This window comes from Podarcis liolepis (genome assembly GCF_965112155.1).
Source record: "Podarcis liolepis genome assembly, chromosome: 1".
Classification (NCBI taxonomy): Eukaryota; Metazoa; Chordata; class Lepidosauria; order Squamata; family Lacertidae; genus Podarcis; species Podarcis liolepis.
Window position 1 is genome coordinate 17,819,442 of NC_139554.1, and position 18,812 is coordinate 17,838,253.

The 18,812-nt window shown below is 45.3% G+C and overlaps 2 protein-coding genes across 9 annotated transcripts in view; both read left to right on the plus strand.

Moving 5' to 3' along the window:
* Positions 1 to 18,812, plus strand: part of LOC310714064 (cholesterol 24-hydroxylase-like) — a 168,034-nt gene that overhangs the window by 95,322 nt on the left and 53,900 nt on the right. The gene's annotated exons all lie outside the window — the stretch shown is intronic.
* Positions 5,922 to 18,812, plus strand: part of CCDC85C (coiled-coil domain containing 85C) — a 183,438-nt gene continuing 170,547 nt past the window's right edge. For 2 of the 8 annotated variants that reach the window (XR_014529631.1, XM_083519713.1), the window contains exons 1-2: positions 5,926 to 6,714; positions 7,060 to 7,811. Coding sequence is in view for 4 of the 8 variants with exons in the window: in XM_083519713.1 (XP_083375839.1) it covers positions 7,106 to 7,811 (706 nt within the window). In the remaining 4 variants the exon portion in view is untranslated. Of the gene's footprint in view, positions 7,812 to 18,812 lie in introns of all 8 variants that reach the window. The other 6 variants (XR_014529632.1, XM_083519715.1, XR_014529633.1 and 3 more) reach the window with 3 other exon arrangements.

Below are 18,812 nucleotides of genomic sequence, written 5' to 3' on the forward strand. Positions count from 1 at the left end.
AGGAAGTGAAAAAAAAAGAGAGAGTGCTGCATGACTCATCCTTTTGTTACCTGGACAGGTTCGGTCACGTCCACCTTCTTTCACATGCAAAAGGAAGGATGCTCCAGCCAGGAGGAACAGGAAGTTTTGACTAGCTGGACCAAACATTCCCTTGCATGTCTTCTCTAGCATTACAAGGAATGTTGTACTTGACAGCCTCTCATGGATCACATCCCACAGGCAAGGTCTGAAGGGAGCTTCTAAGCCTGCTTAGTTAAACAGGCTTACAAACCTTCCTGTACTGGAAAACACTGATTGTGGGTTCCCAATCACAGGGAGGCTCATAAGCGCCATCAGGTGAACATGCTCACAAACCCCCTTCAGCTCTTGCCACTGAATGACACAAGGTCAGAGATGGAAAGGGTGATGCCCTACATCTTTTAAATGCTTTCAGTTTAAGGAGGGGTGTCATGAGGGATGGTTTGCATGTAACACTAAACCATGGCTTGGCATCATGTGGCGTGAGCCTGAGTGAGACTTGAGCTTCCATGCTCTTTCATTCTTCCTCCTTCTGCTGCATGCACAGCCCAGAGTTGAAGTTCAGCACTTTTACAGAGTTCTGACTTATATCATACCAACAAGAGAGTGGGTCAAAAAATAAAATACAGTGGTACCTCTGGATGCGAACAGGATCCGCTCCGAAGCCCCGTTCGCATCCTGAAGTGAATGCAACCTGCGTCCACACGTCTGTGGGTCGTGATTCGCCGCTTCTGCACATGCGTGTGGCATCATTTTGAGCGTCTGCGCATGCGCAAGCTCCGAAACCTGGAAGTAACGCGCTCCGTTACTTCCGGGTCACCGCGGAGTGCAGCCTGAAAATGCTTAACCCGAAGCTACTTCAACCCGAGGTATGACTGCAAAATAAATGATCAGTTTAACATCTTAGTTTCACAAGCCATGATTTGAAGCTGGCTTGTTTTGAAACTGATCAGCTTCTTTTAAACCACGGTCATCCACTCTTATGACAGGACGAGTGTAGAATCTGTGACAATGAAACTGAACGCTGCTGGAGTCCTCCTTCTGGTAGGTTGGGAGGAGCAAGAGGGAGTGCGCAAGCTTAAATCTCAGTTGGGCTAGTCCCACTTTGTGCTCTAAACATAGCGCCAAACCACGGTGTAGCATTATGTACAAAGAATCCCATTGGGGTCGTGGCAGAACTGGGACACGAGTTTTGGCCTCATTAATCCAATGTGAGCTTGCTATCCCACGAACCATATCTGAATTAAAAGTAGAAATAAAAATTAAGATAATATTAGGTTGCGCTGATGTTCTGTTGTGCCTGCCGCATAAAGAATGGCATTAATGTTCAAAGATAATAGTGCTGGTGCAATAGCCGGCTCTCTCGGCCAATAAAGCGAGATGAGCGCCGCAACCCCAGAGTCAGTCACCACTGGACCTAATGGTCAGGGGTCCCTTTACCTTTACAACTATGCAATTCCTTTGCCTTATGCAAAACTCAGAGAACAAACAAACTCTGTCCTGCTTTTTGGAAACACCTTATATGGAAAGTCCCTGGTTTTGTTATGTTTTAACATCCATCTTATACTGTACAAAAACCGATTCCAATTATTATTATTTTATTATTATTTATTTATTTTGTATACCACTCTATACCCAAGGATCTCAGGGTTGTTCCCAGCATAAAATCAGAATATAACATCCCAACATAACATCTAGTTATTGGGGATACAGGATAGGCCAAATGAAGACGAGTAGGGTAAAGAATTGATTCTATATTTATTGTTAGCTGCCAGGGTGGTTAAAGTAAAAAATAAAATAAAAATGGAAATATTTAGGAGTTAAATAAGGATTTATGGTACAGTCAAATCTGCACAGCTAGTGCTAAAAAAATTGACAAAAAAATTAAGGTGTAGTAGAGGACAAAGATTTGTTTTCAACCATGTGGCAAACATTTATATTGTATGTAAATTATGACAGCAGTGCCTTCAGTAAATTATGCCATTTGGAATTCTTAGTAACTCTTCAGCATCAAGTGAGTATATCATAAGACCCTGAGGACAGCATCCTGATACAAACAAAACAAATATTTTAAAAGGAAATGTTACTATCCTGCAGTAACAATAGTTCTATCCCCCAGGGATTGTGAGTGAAATGACCCAAAATTGTGCCCTTTTTTTGGTATGCATGTTTAATTTGATATTTCATTTAATTGTAGTCCTTCATTTCTGTACAAAATGAAATGCGCAGAATACGGCGTCTTGCCACAGAGAGACCAATCATGGCTGAATTCACTCCCATAAATTCCAAAGAAACATGCTAAAGGGGAAATCTAGCCCTATGAGCTTTCTTCCGTTCTTGTCATATTAAGTGTTGCTCAGTAAACTCATCCCTGATTAACAGAGGGGAGAAAAATTGTCCTCTTCAGAGCAGTGAATGTGATAGGCTTTGATGCTGCATTACATGGGCATAAAAAGCTTAGTGTGGCATGCACATTAAAAATCCCTTTCATTTGCAGCTTGATGAAGGTCCCCCGGCCAAATGTGAGTGTTTGGTCTATTGTTTATTAACAGCCCTTATTTCCCTGTCACAAATTAGCACACATAATATTTTATTTTTTTAAAAAAAATGCAATTTCCTGCGAGACAGAGACAGGAATTGGCTTTGTTAGCTTGCTGTCTACAACAGATAAGCCCCGATTTAGAAAGGTGGAAACAGGATGTATGTATTTTATCATAAGCATGCATCACAATCATAATCATTCTGTTGTCTCCAACATGCCATATAGTGTCCAGGCTGTGCTTTAGTGATGCTCCAATTTACTCTGACTAGTGACATTAAGACCAACCTTACTGTGTGCTTGTGAAATATGGACCACTTATAAATGCCATCTCCAACTCCTCGAAAGATTCCATCAATGGTGTCTCCGAAAAATTTTACACATCACTTGGGAAGACAGGCGAACTAATACCAGTGTACTGGAAGAAGCAAAGATCACCAGTGTTGAAGCAATGGTTCTTCAACATCAACTTTGTTGGACTGGCCATGTTGTGCGGATGCCTGATGATCATTTCCCAAAGCAACTACTCTATTCCGAACTTAAAAATGGAAAGCATAATGCTGATGGTCAACAAAAGAGGTTTAAAGACTGTCTCAAGGCAATTTTAAAAAAATGTAGTATAAACACCAACAATTGGGAAACACTTGCCTGCGAGCTCTCCAATTGGAGAACAGCCTTTACCAAAGGTGTCATGGGCTTGAAGACACTCAAACTCAGGATGCAAGGGAGAAACATGCTAAGAGGAAGGCACGCTTGGCAAATCCACACCGTGATCAACTCTAATCCGGAAACCAATGTCCTCACTGTGGAAGGACGTGTGGGTCCAGAATTGGCCTCCACAGTCACTTACGGACTCATTGTTAAAACAGTGTTTATGAAAGACAATCTTACTCAGCTACGAGTGATTGCCAAAGAAGAAGTAGTAAGGTCCAGGTTTCCAATGGGATGTTGAGATTCCTGCATTGCAAGGGGTTGGACGAGTTAACCCTTGAGGTCCCTTCCAACTCTACAATTTTATGATCCTATGGGAAAGGGGTGGGGCGGGGTGGAGGGTTCTTCGGGTAAGATAGAGGCAGTGTTGCCTGTGGTGTGTACATCCATCCCACCATTGTCTCCCTTTGTGGGATTTGCAGTTATTTGTGTGGGACTCAAAGCCCCCTGCAAAACCTGTTTGATCAGGGATGACAATAGAACCAAGTTGTCCCAGAGCAGGGCACAGCCTTGCTGGCGAGATCCAGCCATTGCCTTCATGTCTGACCAGGTGCACCTGCCCGCCCAGACAAAGCACATGTGTGTGCTTGCAGCCTGTAGAGCAAGAGAAGATTGTATGCGAGCTTGCCCACCTTGTCTTTAAAAAGCTTGGCGGGAGAGGCGAGTCAGCTGACATCTTCATAGCTTCCTTTTGGTAATGTCCCTATTGCTTTGCTCAAGTAACTTGGAATCTTGACTTCTGGACCTTGTGCTTGCCACTGAGCCTCTATCGCTGTTAGCCTGAACAAAGATCATCTTCCTTACACTCAAGTGACAGCTGCTGTCCTTGTGTTTTGGGACAGTAGCCTGACACAAGGTAAGAACTTATATGAATGGGACCAACACCCAAATAAGACAGCATAGTATTGCAGCGTACAAGTTGCTAAGATCGCAAAACTGCAACAACATCTACCTTGGAGACCTTATACTTGGAAGGCAAGATAATAAAACAATGTTTTGCACAACACATAGATTGGGAGGAAGCTAATATGTAGCGACAATTTATAAAGTGCCCCAAGATCTAGGTGTTGTGCAAACCACATTTTCCTGTTTTATTTAAATTTTGCCTTGCAACCTTTACAACACCCCTTGAGGCAGGTGAGAGCGAATGTCCTCAACAGGGACCGGTAGACACAGTGACTTGCCTTAATGAGCTACTGAAGTAGAATTGCAGCTATGGCGTTCCTGGTTCACGTCTCACATTCTTAGCCAATGCACCAGCTCCAGAACGACAGATCTTGTGACCATGCTGTGCAAATGTTCTGAAAACAGCCCAAGGTCAAGCAATTCAGGGACGACGCAGAAAGTTGCCTACTTCCTGTAAGAAAGGTTTTGCTGACTACACCGAGCTCACTTCCAGTGTTCAAAGCATTTCATATACATTCACCCTCCTTACAATGGCCCTATAAGGCAAACCAGGGCTGTTTCTTACTTTTCCCAGGACCCCTATAAGCCAATAGTGGTTTGCTTAACATACCTTACTGAGCTCTGGCCAGATTTCAACTTTCCAAGTCACAAGCTCATAGCCACTCTTCACTATAACGTATGATTGAACCTGTGATCTTTATAGGAAGTATCTACTCTAACCAGGGAGAGTGTTTCTCACCTTCAGCCCATGCTGGCTGATCTCTCTCTCTGTCTTGTTTACCTGTTAGATCAGGCCCAGAATTCAGAGGATGGGATATCAGCCAGGCCAAGCCTATTTATTTTAAAGGAGGAACCCCAGCAGGATCACAGTACCTTCCTTTTGTATTTAAACCTTTACTTGGGTCTGGTTAGAAGAAAAAGAGAAATATGTAAGGAAATTTATTTTAATGTAAAAAAAAACAACCAGAGAAAAGCTCCAGAACACATTTATGGGTGGTTTTTTTTAAAAAAATAATAATAAATCCTTTATTGGCTTTGCTTCTTGGCGTGTGAGATTGACGCTGAACCAAAGTCCACGAAAGGAGACACGTTTCTGACACCCCTGGGTGTTTTTTTTTCCTCTGGGATGCGGGTGCGCGCCCCTTTCCCTCGCGTTACAACCCCGCCCCCCCCCCATTGGGAGCCCCACACTGCTCCCAATTTCTCCCATCCGATCTGAACCCAAAAATATCCCCACCCCACAAACTTAACCATTCCATTCGCCGTCCTCAAAACGGACCGCCCCCTCCCCCCTATCTTCCCTGCTTGCACAGACCAAAGAAATTCCCGAGCCGATTAACACGAAATGAGAAAAAATAAAATGAGGCTGGGGCCACAACAAATCGAGGATTTCCCAAGTTGTGCTCCTTTCTGGGTCCGTTGCGCACGGTTGCCTGCGATCCCTTCCCTGCTCTGGGTTCGAAGGCGCGGATTAGAGGTGACTTTTAGGAGAAAAGAATGAGAGAGGAAGAAGGATCAGGAGGGTGGGGGAAGCCTCCTTTTGTCTGCTGATGCTCCCGGTTGCTGTGTGGGGTGGGGGGGGAGAGAGAGGGGCGCGCGCGCGGCCCCTTTAAGCGAGGCGCGCCGCGCGTCTACCTTTCCCTTTTGCGCACCTGGCTCTTTCGAACTGCGCCCTCGCCGCCGCCTCATTGGCTACGGCGCGCCAGCAGCGCCGCTTCTCCCCGGTAACCTGACCCCGGGGCGGAAAGGGAAGGCAACCTGCACGGGCTTAGGGGCAGGGAGGAGAAGCCGCCTTTGCCCAGGGTCCTCCGGATTGGGCCATCGCGAGGCAGCGGGAGGAGCTTGGCTCCGTCATCTGCCCGCATGCAAAACCGTGCAGGGGTCGGCGGCTGCTGAGAGCAGGGCGCTGCAAGGGGAGAGGGGCGTCTGCGCGGTTGCAGAGCTCTCTTTCTCTCTCGATCTCCGCCGCACTCGCTTTTCTATTTCTTGCTTCTTCTCCAGCGGCATTCCAGGTTTTCCTCCTCCCGGAGCCTCCCACCTCCTTTTCTCCTCCCCTCGAGGAGGCGGCGCCTCGTTTCAAGCTCTTTTTCTCCCTCTCCCCCGGCTCTCCTGTTCCATTAAAGGAATGCTCTCCACTCCGCCCCATCTCGCCATCACCTTCTCGCCGTGAAATTTAAATGCAGTTTTGACCCCCCCCAAAAAAAGAGAGAGACAGAAGAAGGGACTGACATCATCCTGCCTCGGAACTGAAAGCGAAGAAAACGAAGGCGAAGGGATCTGCTTCTTAATTTTTAACCAGTATTGTTTCGTTTTGTTATAACTCTCCAAGCTGCTGCGGGCTCCTAGGAGGCTGGATCGCCGAGGGTGCGCGCTCAGTGCCCCTAGCGCAAGATTTTTTTTGTTTTATTTTGCAGCGGGGGATCGAGGTGGCAGCGATGTTGGAGCAAGTGAAACGGGCAAAGACCTAAAGCAGGTTGATCTACGAGCCAACAACTGCCCCCCCCCCCCGCGCGGCTTGCTGTGGTTTTGATTAACCTCTGGTAAGTTGATTGCTTCACTTGGAGAGAAAAAAATAGCTACAGAGCTTTCGGAGCTGATCCTTTTTTAATTTGGGTTGTGTGGCTTTTTTATTTTTTTGGCGTCGAATTTTAAGGCATGGGAGTTGTAGGCAGGAGAATGCGATTTACAGAAATGAGTGGATTTGCTCTTCTTCCTTGTTGTGCTCTTCCCTGAAGAATTATAGTGAACTGGGGTTTTGTGTGTGTTTGTGGTGTTTTTGTTTTTAAAAAAAGAAACCCTCCAAGATGTTGCATTAAAAAACATTTTGACCTGAAGGATTTTTTTTTAAAAAAAATTAAAAACAATTTTATTTAATTTTTGTGAAGGGCGGTTTTCTTAAAGGAGTAAAAGTAGAAGTGGCTCTGTACAAACATGGCAAAGAATTCTGTGGAAGGGTCCAAGGAAGACCTGAGCAAAGTGACGGAAGAGGACATGTTGAGGTGCAGCAAGGAAGAACTGGTGAAGAGGCTGAAGAAACTGGAGAGCGAAAAGATGAACTTGATGGTGGAGCACGGCAACTTGATCAAGGACGTGAACCAGAGGCTCCAGATTCATTTGCACGAGATCAGGGGGCTGAAGGAAGTGAACCAAAAGCTCCAGGACGACAACCATGAACTGAGGGAGCTCTGCTGCTTTCTGGATGATGACCGGCAGAAAGGGAAAAAGCTGTCCAGGGAATGGCAGAGGTTTGGGAGGCACACGGCCGGCGTGATGTGGAAGGAGGTGGGGATGTACCAGCAAAAGCTGAAGGAGCTGGAGGCAAAGCAGGACTCCCTCATGAGGGAGAACATGGAGCTGAAGGAGATTGTCCTGATGTTGGATGAGGAAAGGAACGGAGCGGGCTCTCGGAGTTCGATAGACAGCCAAGCCAGCCTCACCAACCTGAACGGGGGCTCTGGAACCAGGGATGTTGGAGATGGGAGCAGTACCTCCAGCACTGGCAGCGCAGGGAGCCCAGACCATCACCACCATCTTCACCATCACAAGCCTGTTGAGAACAAGGCCGGAGCTATCCGCAGGTCGATGGATGACCTCTCTGCACCGCTTCACCACCGGAGCATCCCTAATGGACTGAATGGTAAGTTTTCTTTAAATCCACTTACCTCTCTCTCTCTGTGCATTGGAAATAGCAAGAAGCTTAGAGATCAGTCCAAGGGGGAACCCACCTGTGGGATTTTGGCTTTGTTTGAGGCCTGTTGATCCTGTCTTGCAACCTGACACCTGTCCTCTTGACTTACAACTCGCTTAACAGAAGTCACGCTACGTAGGTTAAAGTTAACCCATAATAACAGCCCAGCCATGCTAGCAATCTGGGTGGTTAAGGAAAACCCCCCACCCCACATTTTTCAACGCATATTTTTTGGGAGAGTATAGCTCAGAAAAAAATAGTTATAAGTATGGGACCAGGTGTCTGTGCTCAGTTAGCACAGAGGTGCAGTCATTGTGTTACCTGTGCCTCTTGTGACACTTTCACCCCCACCCAGTACACAGCAGCACGAGCTGTTCTGTTCGTGGTACCAGCCTGTCATTTAGGAATTCCTGCTTCTTGGCTCCTGTGCTAACAGAAAGCTTGGCTATGATGTGCTCTTGCTTCTCCATAGAGTCTCCTGGGCAGGAGTGAAGGCTCTGGCCTCCTATTGTCTAGGCTTCACCATCTGCAGCAAAACAAACAAACAAATAGACAGACACAGCTCCCTTGTCTCCAGGGTTTTTGCCAGGTTCAGTTCATTAGCATGTAAGAAAAGCACTTTGGGACAGAAGATGTCACAGGGATGCATACGAGATTTGGATGAGTGCAGGTCAGGCAATGGTAGCTGAAATGCTGGGTCCCAAATAGCGGTATTGAGGATCTGATTGTTTTAAAAAACAACAACCCAGTTTCTTTTATGGCTGGTTGAGTGCAGAACAGTTTTGCTGCTGATACTAATGCATCATTGCAAAATGTTCGTTAGCTGTGCCATTGAAGTGGAAGTTGTGATTCTCCCTCCTGCTCCATTATAAGGCTAAATGAATGGATTGTGTGGAGGGTCTAAATTAAACAGTGTTTAGTAAAATAAAATAAAAAGTTTTCCCCTTCAGCCTTTAATGTTTAGTTTTCTCCTGTTACCTGTTTGATAGTTTGAGCACCACTGAAAGCGTAGCAGGGATAGCGATGACGGCAGTTTTAAGTCCTCATCTGCAAGGTGGTGATGAAAATGCTGATTCTTAGGTCTTTGCAATTTTCTCTCTCGCTGAACAATATCTGTGCCAAAAATATTGGTTAGTGTATGTGTAGTTTTGTTTGTGTGTGTGTGTTTGTGTGCTTAATTTGCTGTTCTTCGGTGATTGGATCCATATAAATATTCTGAGTCACTTCTGTTAAACCCTGATACAAAGCTGATGTGATCTCATACTTATTTTATATATCTGCCTACATGTTGAGCTCATTCTGTCTCGAGGGCTTAGCAGAGTACGGGAACTTGCTTAGCATGCTGACAGTAGGACGAAATGTGTGCGCGCACGTGCCTTTGTAATGTTACACGCATCAGATTGCCAAGTGAAAAACTATCCTCCTTATTGCCTTGCCTGCAGCCGCCAAATTTGGTTCAGATAAAACTTAGCATATCATCTCTGAAAGGTGTTCAGACTTTGAGTAGCCAAGGATTGAGTAGTTGATGGAGATGCGGCAGCCACTCAGTCTGGCCACATGCTTTCTGGACTTTATATAAACAGAAAAGCCATGGGTAATATATTGGGCATTGTAGGATGAGAGGTGGATTTTGGGGTCCTCACTTGAACAAACCTTTCAATTTGTTATGTAGGGCATTGGGCACTAAGCACTATAGTTAATGCATGTGCAAATACCCTTCAAATCTTAGCAGACTGATGTCTAACCTTTTATATTTGGAAGTAAGTCTTGCCAGCTGTGTTAGGCTTGTGCTATTGCTTTTGTGTTGAACATTGGCCAATAACATCTGGAGTGGCACAGGATTTATAATGGTGTAGGATGCTCCCCTCACAGGGTGCTGAGCTGAGGGGCTGCCAAACAACAACAGCAACACCTATATTTATACGGGCCTTGGTTAGATGGGCGATTGAGTTGCTGCAACTATGACCCAGTGCACTTGAGAGCATTTGCAGAACAGAAGGCAAGAGGGATGACACATGAAAATAATAAATATTGGGAGGGGGCACCAAATTTTGTCGTCGCTGAGGGTGCCATATCACCAGAGTCCACCCCTGTCCGGAGGGCATCTCATTGGTTACCTCTGCCCTATGGGATATTATTAAGAGAATGAGCCACAGAAGACCTTGTGTTTGCAGTGCTCCTCCAGTGCTGCCCCAAGGAGGAATTTGGAAACTTCCGGTTCTTTTTTAGACTAACCGCAGTTTGCTGTAGTGTCCAAACCCTGACAAGCTGTGGTTAGACTTTGCCATGTTTAGTGGAAACAAGACAGCTTCAAAACATGTTTTACAAAGCTGGTTTGTTTCTCTGTCTGTAGATTGGATTAACCACAGTTTAGGGTCTGGACATAACGCTAAACTGTGCTTAATTTAAAACAGAAGTAGAAGTTTCCAATCTTCTCACAGCCATGCTATGGATGGAGGAGTGTGCCAGCCCAGTTTTCCTGTGGTTTCTTCTTTCAATGTTAAATCATGGCTTAGCGTTGTATGTGAAATGGGCTATTGATTTAATTGGGGCTTGACTTCCAAACAAGTGTGCTTAGATAGGCAAGTGTGCTCAGAAGACATCTTCTCAAAAGCAATTCAGTTTTGTTAAGAATAATGCTGTGTGAATTGATAAGTAGTGGATATTGTGGCTAAGATGACAAGAAGTGGCCTAGAAATTTTCCCTCTCACACTCATGTAGCCAACCTTTGTAGTAATACACCTGTCAGATTTGGCCTGCAAGACCAATCCTTATAATGATTTGGCCTCTGGAGCTGAAAAGACCTTCTCTCCTGCCTCAAACATGTTCTTGCCTTCAATCTTGCTGAAAACCTAAGGGAATCCATAGTTATGAAGAGTTCCTGTGCTTCAATTATTTACCAGTACACCACTGATTAATGTACTTGGATTTAATCCAAACCATACTCTCCAGACAAAATTTAAATAAGGGTTTTTAATGGAAAAGTTAGTGCTACATAAACACTTTGACTGAAGAAGGAGCATAACACCACAATTGCATCCCAAGGAACTCCTTGAATCAAGGCAACGGAAATCAAGAACAAAACCTGGCAGAATAATTTAATAGGCCTTTGGGCACGTAGAAATGGGATTCCTGAACAACTGATGGTCCAGGTACAAATGACTGAGAAATAAGGGCAAAAATCTGGGGAGGGGGTCTGGCCATGGATTAGATGAGTGCTGAAGCTGAGCATTCGCTTGGTGTTTGAGTGGATAATTTGCAGTGGAGTTGTGAGGGAACTGAGGTGTGATAAGAGAAGGCGGCTGGAATAGCTGAGGTAAAAAAAGGAGGGATGGAGAGGAAGGGATGGATAATCACAATCCTGTTCAGTAGGGAAATATAGCCTCTCTGTCTGGCCCTTGGGACTCACTCTAGGCCACAGGCCCTCCTAAGCCAAACCCCTCACCCGTTGTGTTTTGCACCCTCCTCACGTAGGAGGGTAGGCCCTGAACCAATGTCTTCAAGTTATAAGAAACATCAGGAAGAACTTTCTGGCAGTAATAACTGTTCAACAGTTGAACAGATTCCCTCGGACTCTGGTGGTGGACTCTCCCTCATGGGAGTTTTTTTCATGGTTACTTCAGTTGAGATTCTTGCATTGCAGGGGGTTGGACTAGATGACCCTTGGGGTCCCTTTTTACTCTACAGTTCTATGATTCCATAAGTGTTTTTTGCCAGGCTGGAATGCGTCCTTGAACTCAAATTATGCTTCTTACTTGCCAGGATAGAGGTGGGTTTGCACGGGCAGGCAAAGGCAGGACTGCTGGTATAGAGGTAGAAATCGCACAATTGCCCTGCCTCCTCTTGCCTCTGGTTCAACCCACCACTGGCATGCGGCTCCCAGAAGATTGCTGAGAAGGAGATATGACCCCTCTACTGGAAAAAGTTCCTGATCAGGAAATGGGAGAATACACTGTCTTGTTGTTGTTTAGTCGTGTCCGACTCTTCGTGACCCCATGGACCAGAGCACGCCAGGCACTTCTGTCTTCCACTGCCTCCCACAGTTTGGTCAAACTCATGCTGGTAGCTTCGAGAACACTGTCCAACCATCTCGTCCTATGTCGTCCCCTTCTCCTTGTGCCCTCCATCTTTCCCAACATCAGGGTCTTTTCCAGGGAGTCTTCTCTTCTCATGAGGTGGCCAAAGTATTGGAGCCTCAGCTTCAGGATCTGTCCTTCCAGTGAGCACTCAGGGCTGATTTCCTTAAGAATGGATCGGTTTGATCTTCTTGCAGTCCATGGGACTCTCAAGAGTCCCATCACTAAAGGAATGGCCCTCTGCTGTGGCAGGTCTCTTACAGGAGTCAACAATTACCCACAATGCTACTGTCCTTAACAGCCACTGGCATTTGGGCATTGCTTGTTTGTTAAACCCTTCTCAATGCTACTTACAAGAACACCTAACAAAACCTGGGAGACTTGGCTGTCTAAACACTGCCAATAGGAATTGATAGCAGTACTTCTACAAGATGGCATTTAAAGTTCCTATTTAAAACTTCCCTCTGCCAACCTGTCAAAGGAAATGGTAGTTTGTTTATTTTTGGCATTTTATGTACCGCCCAATCAACCGTGTTGTGGCTCTGCGAAAGAGCTCAAAGAGGAAACTACAGTTCCCAGCATTCTCCAGTTCTTCAGGAGTTCTGTCTTAGAAAAACTGCAGACTCTGCTCTCGTTCTGATCCCACCCATGGCTGGCATGCCGCCTCTGACAGACTGCGGTAAAAAGGTTTCTCCAGTCCCGCCTTGGGATGAGCGGTGCTAAGCCTCTTTCAATCAAACCAGTTTTAAGTGTGTGCGGTATGGCTGTGCCTGAATAATGGATTCACAGGGCCCTCCACCCTGATGGAGAGAGAGAGAGGTTTTGCACAAGCTCAGCAAGACTTGATGATTGAATTTGGATGCTGCTGTGCTGGCTTGTGATCTCCATAAAATTCTTCTTGCAATCCAGTTCAGCCCTCAGTCCTCATAATCTACATTTTGTTCTAATTTTGAGTATCCATACCCAGCCTTTCAGTTGAATGATTCTCTTTTTAAATTGTAATTTTATTTTATTTTATTATAAATATCAATACATTACAAAACAATATACACTCAATATAACATTACATGTTACATACAAAACATACAACATATATCTCACCTTCACCACCCCTTCTACCTGTCATGTGATTATTGACTTCCAACCAGTCTCATTGTGTAATTTTGTCACTCATTAAATCTATGCGCCATTCATACTACTTATTTTATCTTTTGTAATAATTACGTCTTTGTACTCGCCTGATTTCTCTGTTCATTAGATTTATTTATACATCTGTCAGGAGATTTGTGTTTCTTATATAAATTTTGAGATAATCATTGAATATTGACCAGTCTTTATTGACTCTTTGTGTAGTAGTTCCTCTTAATCTCCCAGACAATTTTGCAAGCTGTGAGTACTCAATCAAGTTGAATGATTCTCAAGGTGATTTAAGAATAGGCTGTGTTAATAGCAGGGATTGAGACCCCAAAACTGGACACAGCCGTGGTCCAGCAATCCATAGCTCCCCTGGCTGATAAATGGGGCCCAAATATGCTTCCCTCTAGCTCCACAATGCCAGGGCAAATGGCAGCTGGAGCTGAGTGTTATTTCTGGCAGGGAGAAAGAAAGCCAGCTCCTTGCAGCTGGTCCTTCTCTGGCTGATTGATGAGGCCTGGCTGAATGTCTCCTTGCTCCGATAGTCTTTCCCCCTCTACATAACTGAGTGCTGTGGTCTGCAGGAGAGAGGACCTCCTGTGGATATCAATTTCATCAAGAAGTGTAAGAACAGGTCCTTTAGTGTGGTGGCACCTACACATTGGAAATCTTTCCTGGAGATTTTTATCATGGTTTGGATCTGGCTTGAAATTGTGTTTTTTCCCCTTGATGCTTTGAAATGTTGGTTGCATTGGGATGTCTCGGGGTGGAGTGATTTGCGAATGAAGTAAAAATAAATATGATTCCTTTGGAGGCAGGGGGCGTAACCTCCCAGTGGGTGGGTCCCCTGGCACAAGGCACAGGCCCAAGTGTCTGTCTCATCTTCATAAGGAGACTGTAGAGAAGCAGTCTTGCAGTGGATCCATCAGCCCTCTGAATTCCCCCTGTTCTGCTAAGCTGGGAGCACTGGCACTTTGCTGTTGGGTTCCAGGGAAGCACTGACGTCAACAGGAACATGTGTGGTAACTTGCCTAAGCTTCCCCTCTAGGCTATCAAGCCACCTTACCCCACCCTCCCTTATGTTGTAGGGTTCTGGGGGTTGAGAAATCACTTGGCAATTTCCCTCCTTTGAATTCCTTTGCCCTGGAATACAGAGTCTGGCACAGGGAAGGCAAATTGCTGCTGAGGTAGTTTTCTTTGGGTACTTCCTCCAGTAAACACATGTGCGGCTTTGGGGAGGGGTAAAAATGCAGAAAGCGATGGTCTGTTCTTAGGCTGAATCTCTTGTTGGGCTGTTGCTGCTGCTGCTGCAGGAAAGTTGCCCTATGCTGAATCATCCATATTATGGCAATAACATGGAGGAGTATTTTATTTCATTTATTTACCAACCTTTAGTTTAAACTCTGGTAAGCACCAAAATGGGAGACATCTTGGGAACAATGGAATATCCATAGCTCAGTGTCTGGGCACATGTTTTGCATATGAAAAGTTCGAAGTTCAACCCCAATACCTCTAGGTAGGTCCAGAAGGATCCCTACCTGGAGATCCACTGCCCGTTATTGTAGACAATACTGAGTAGAAGGGATCTATGGACTGACTGGGGGATAAGATAATTCCATATGTATTCATAGTGGGGGTCAGGTACTATCATCAATTCAAAGTGTTGGTGCTGACCTTTAAAGCCCTAAACGACTTCGACCCTGTATAGCTGAAGGAGCATTTCCACCTCCATTGTCTAGCCCAGACACTGAGGTTCAGCGCCGAAGGCCTTCTGGCAGTTCCCTCATTGCAAGAAGTGAGGGTATAGGGAACCAGGCAGAGGGCCTTCTTGGTAGTGGCGCCAGCCATGTGGAATGCCCTCCCATCAGAAGTTAAGGAGATAAATATATAGTACCTTGGATGTCGATTGGAGTCCGTTCCGGAAGTCCGTTCGACTTCCAAAATGTTTGAAAACCAATCAGAAGCAGCCAATGAGAAGCTGCGGAAGCCCCGTCAGACATTCGGGTTCCAAAAGAACGTTCGCAAACCAGAACAATCACTTTTGTGGCATTAGGGAGTCAAAACGTCTGAGTTCCAGGGCATTCGGGATCCCAAGTATGACTGTACAACCTTTAGAAGACATCTGAAATCAGTCCTGTATAGGGAAGTGTTTAATGTTTGGTGTTTTATTATGCTTTTACATTTGTTGGAAGCCGCCCAGACTATCTGGGGCAACCCAATCAGATGGGCGGGGTGCAAATAATGATGATGATGATTATTATTATTATTATTATTTTATTATCATTATCATCATCATCATCATCTTCGGACTGCTCTATAAATTCTGCCTCCTCAAGTATGTGTGGAACATTCTTTCGGAATTAACCAGGATGTACAAGGGTGCATAATTATGCCTGTATACCTTGTACTGAATAGAAATTTTGCTTGCCAGCAAAAATGAAAAGGGTGGCGCTGTTGTGGCCTTGTTCAGTCCCTTGCGTTTGTATAAAAGAGACTTAAGTCTGAAGCCTGCTTTCGTACCCTGTGGCACGTAAAACTGGTGTGCCACGTTTGTGCGACTTTTAAGATGCTGCAATTGGCCCCAAGCTCACGTTTTCCTTGGTGAAATGTTGTGAATGGCAAAACCTGCAGTTTGCTGCATGGCGAAGCAGTAGTGCAGACACTTTACTAGCTGGCTGGAATGCAAATCAAGCTCGCCCCACTGAAAAGTGTTTTGTGAATCGGCTCTCCATTTGGGTACGCTATTGGAATAACTTGCCCTGCGAACAATAGATTGCCTGAGCTTTGTTATAATCTGCTCATGTGTGTGAGCACAGTTCCTCCCACTTCTTGGCTGCCTGTGTGGGAAGGAACTCTCTGGCTGCAAGCCAACCTTTTCTCCCCACCCCCCCACCCCCTGGGTACGGAGGCCTCTGTTTTCCAAACATCCAGCTTCAGACACCCAAAGGTGGCTGGTCTTGGCGTTCAGCTTGGTGATAAGTCCTGGATATGGGTTTCATTTGCTGAGAGTTGAGACAGCTATCTTCATGTTCTTTCTTCAGCATCATTCCTGGGTTTCCTTCTAAACCTGATCTTTCTCCGAGTACATATACTAAGAACTTCAGTGGCTCAGATAAGCATCAGTATTCTGTGTAGCAAAAGCCTTCACATATGTAAATGTAGCCTCTTATCCGCACTGTTTGTACTGAAGCTGAAAAGTCTGCTGTAGCAAAAGCAGTTTCATTAGGACTGTCATACCATTGCTGGTGGGGAGAGTAAACTCCGAGTTTGGAGCTAAAAGAAACCCTCCAAAAACTCTACAGTTTTGACCCCACCCAGAAGTCTGGTGTCAAGGCCAACTGTTACAAATCAGGGGTGGGCAGGCCCAGTTGTACTTTCATGTTTTAAGCTGGCATGTTTTCACATGCCACCTTCTTAATGTGTATTGAAAGAGTTGTCCAGTAGGCGTCGGAGAAAGCAAGTGTTTATTTTTTCGTTAGGAAGTGAAGCTCAAGGGCCTTGCATGCAGAAGATTCATCTCCAAATAAGGGCTGGGAATGGTCCCTGCCTGGGACCCTACAGATTCACTTCTAGTACATATAGATAATGCAGAACCAGATGAGCTAATGGTCTGTGTCCTGTATATGGCAGCTTCCTTGGTCATTTTGTAGCTCAGCTCTGCAGGTGCCTTGGTGTTAGACCTTTCCAACTCCCTCTTTTCTCTGCTTTTCTTTCCTGCTGTGCTTAGAAAAATACAAAGTGCCCAGGCTGCAGGTTGACATCCTCTTAGAAAAAGAATAGACGTGTTTTGAGAGTGTAAACATGTTTTGAGAAAGAACCTGATAGCAGCGTTCAAGGTCAAAATCTGTGAGGCATCTCCCTCAAACGATCTTGAGAGTTCTTGAAGAAGCAGCAACTGGCATCTGCTCCCTCCTTTCCCCAAGGACATGAGAAATATAAATATGAAAGGTTCCACTCCTTTTCATTGTACAGCTCCTAGTATGTGAGGTGTTTTATTAACCATTTTCTTCTTCTTTATTGCTACACTTAGCATCGTAGCTAAGCTTATGAGCTCAGAACCTGGAAATCCCCATTTCAAATCACTGGGCCTGTTGGCGCATCATGCTCAGCCAAACTATGGCGTATTGTGAATGTACAGGCTCCTGAGGAGGCAACTGTACCCTTTTGCTCCTTCCTAGGCTTTTTAGGTCAGTGTGCACAGCCAATAAACCAAGCTTTGGCTTAGCATGTTGTCCAAATCCGAAATCATGGGTAAGGGTTCTCTTCCATAACCGTGATGACCTGTAGCCAAGGTTTGTCCTATGGGAGAGGTTTTTAAAACAGTTTAGAAGTGGTGTGTGTCTGTGTGTACCATCTCCCTTGTGCGGAGAGGTGGTTCAGAGTTTGGCTGCAGTTCTCTGTTTTAAAAATGATGAAGGTGCCCAATAGAAATTCACCCAAACATTTCAATCAGAGTCTTGGATTTTTATTTTTTTAAAAACCTGCACAAAACGTTAACACAGTAAAAGCTCTTTTAGGGAAAAAACAAATCTGGCATTGAGGTCATGATACTTTGCTAAAAGATTTGGTGAGAAAGAAACCCAGAATACGCTGCAAGGTAGGAATGCATATTGATTGCGTGTGAATATTCTGCTCAAAAGCAAGCTTAAACATTAGCTTGGCCCCTAAACGACTCTCTCCCCAACACTCTTTCTTTCCCGGATGTGTTTCCATGACTCCACGTTCTTATGGTTGGAACCTTAGATTTTGATCAGACAAGGTTTTTTGAAATTTGACATTGATCCCACGGAGGGCAGTGCTTGTTTCCCTTTTAGATCCCAAAACACAGAGCGGTAAGGCTGAATAGGATCCAAATGCCAACCTTTTTTATTTGCTTTATGAGGTAACAACTTTTGTTTATTGCTGTGTTTCTAAGGACTTTCCCTTCCAGGATCTGGCTCGGCTCAGAACCTGCTTACCTTCACAGGTAAGAGTGATAACATTGGGCCTCTTCAGACCACTTAAGCCCAACCTCAAACATGGGACCCATTGAAGTGCTTTACTGTGTAGATCTTCTTCTACCACCACCACCCCGACCCACTTTTTTTTTCATTTAAAGAAAACTGCAGCAGTGGGAACACTGTGATTCCCGTCAGATCAACTCATGACCCAGTTACGGGTCACTTGGACACCAGAGATCTAGGCCAGCTCGCAGCACAGAGCCAGAACCCTGCACCCCCAGACAGATTGTCATGTGCGATTGCAGCCTGTGATTTCGTTTATCTGATGCAGCCTGCCCAAGGGAGGGAGGAAATGGGTGCGTGGCGTGTTTTGCCAGACATTATGATGGGAAAAGGGCTCTGGCCTGATTGAAGTGAGTGGCGACCAAACCTTGTGGGAGGAAAAGCAAGAGCCTCTCTTCCCCACCCTCCTGTTACTTCCAGTCAATAAGGTGACCAACTGTGGAGGGCAGGTCTCCTATATCTGCACTAGACATTTGAAGCAGTTGTATATATACCACTTTATCTGTGTATCTGAAGGAGCTTTACCAGTATATCTGAAGGAGCATCTCCACCCCCATCGTTCTGCCCGGACACTGAGGTCCAGCGCCGAGGGCCTTCTGACGGTTCCCTCACTGCGAGAAGCCAAGTTACAGGGAACCAGGCAGAGGGCCTTTTTGGTAGTGGCACTCGACCTGTGGAACGACCAGATGTCAAAGAGATAAACAACTACCAGACTTTTAGAAGACATCTGAAGGCAG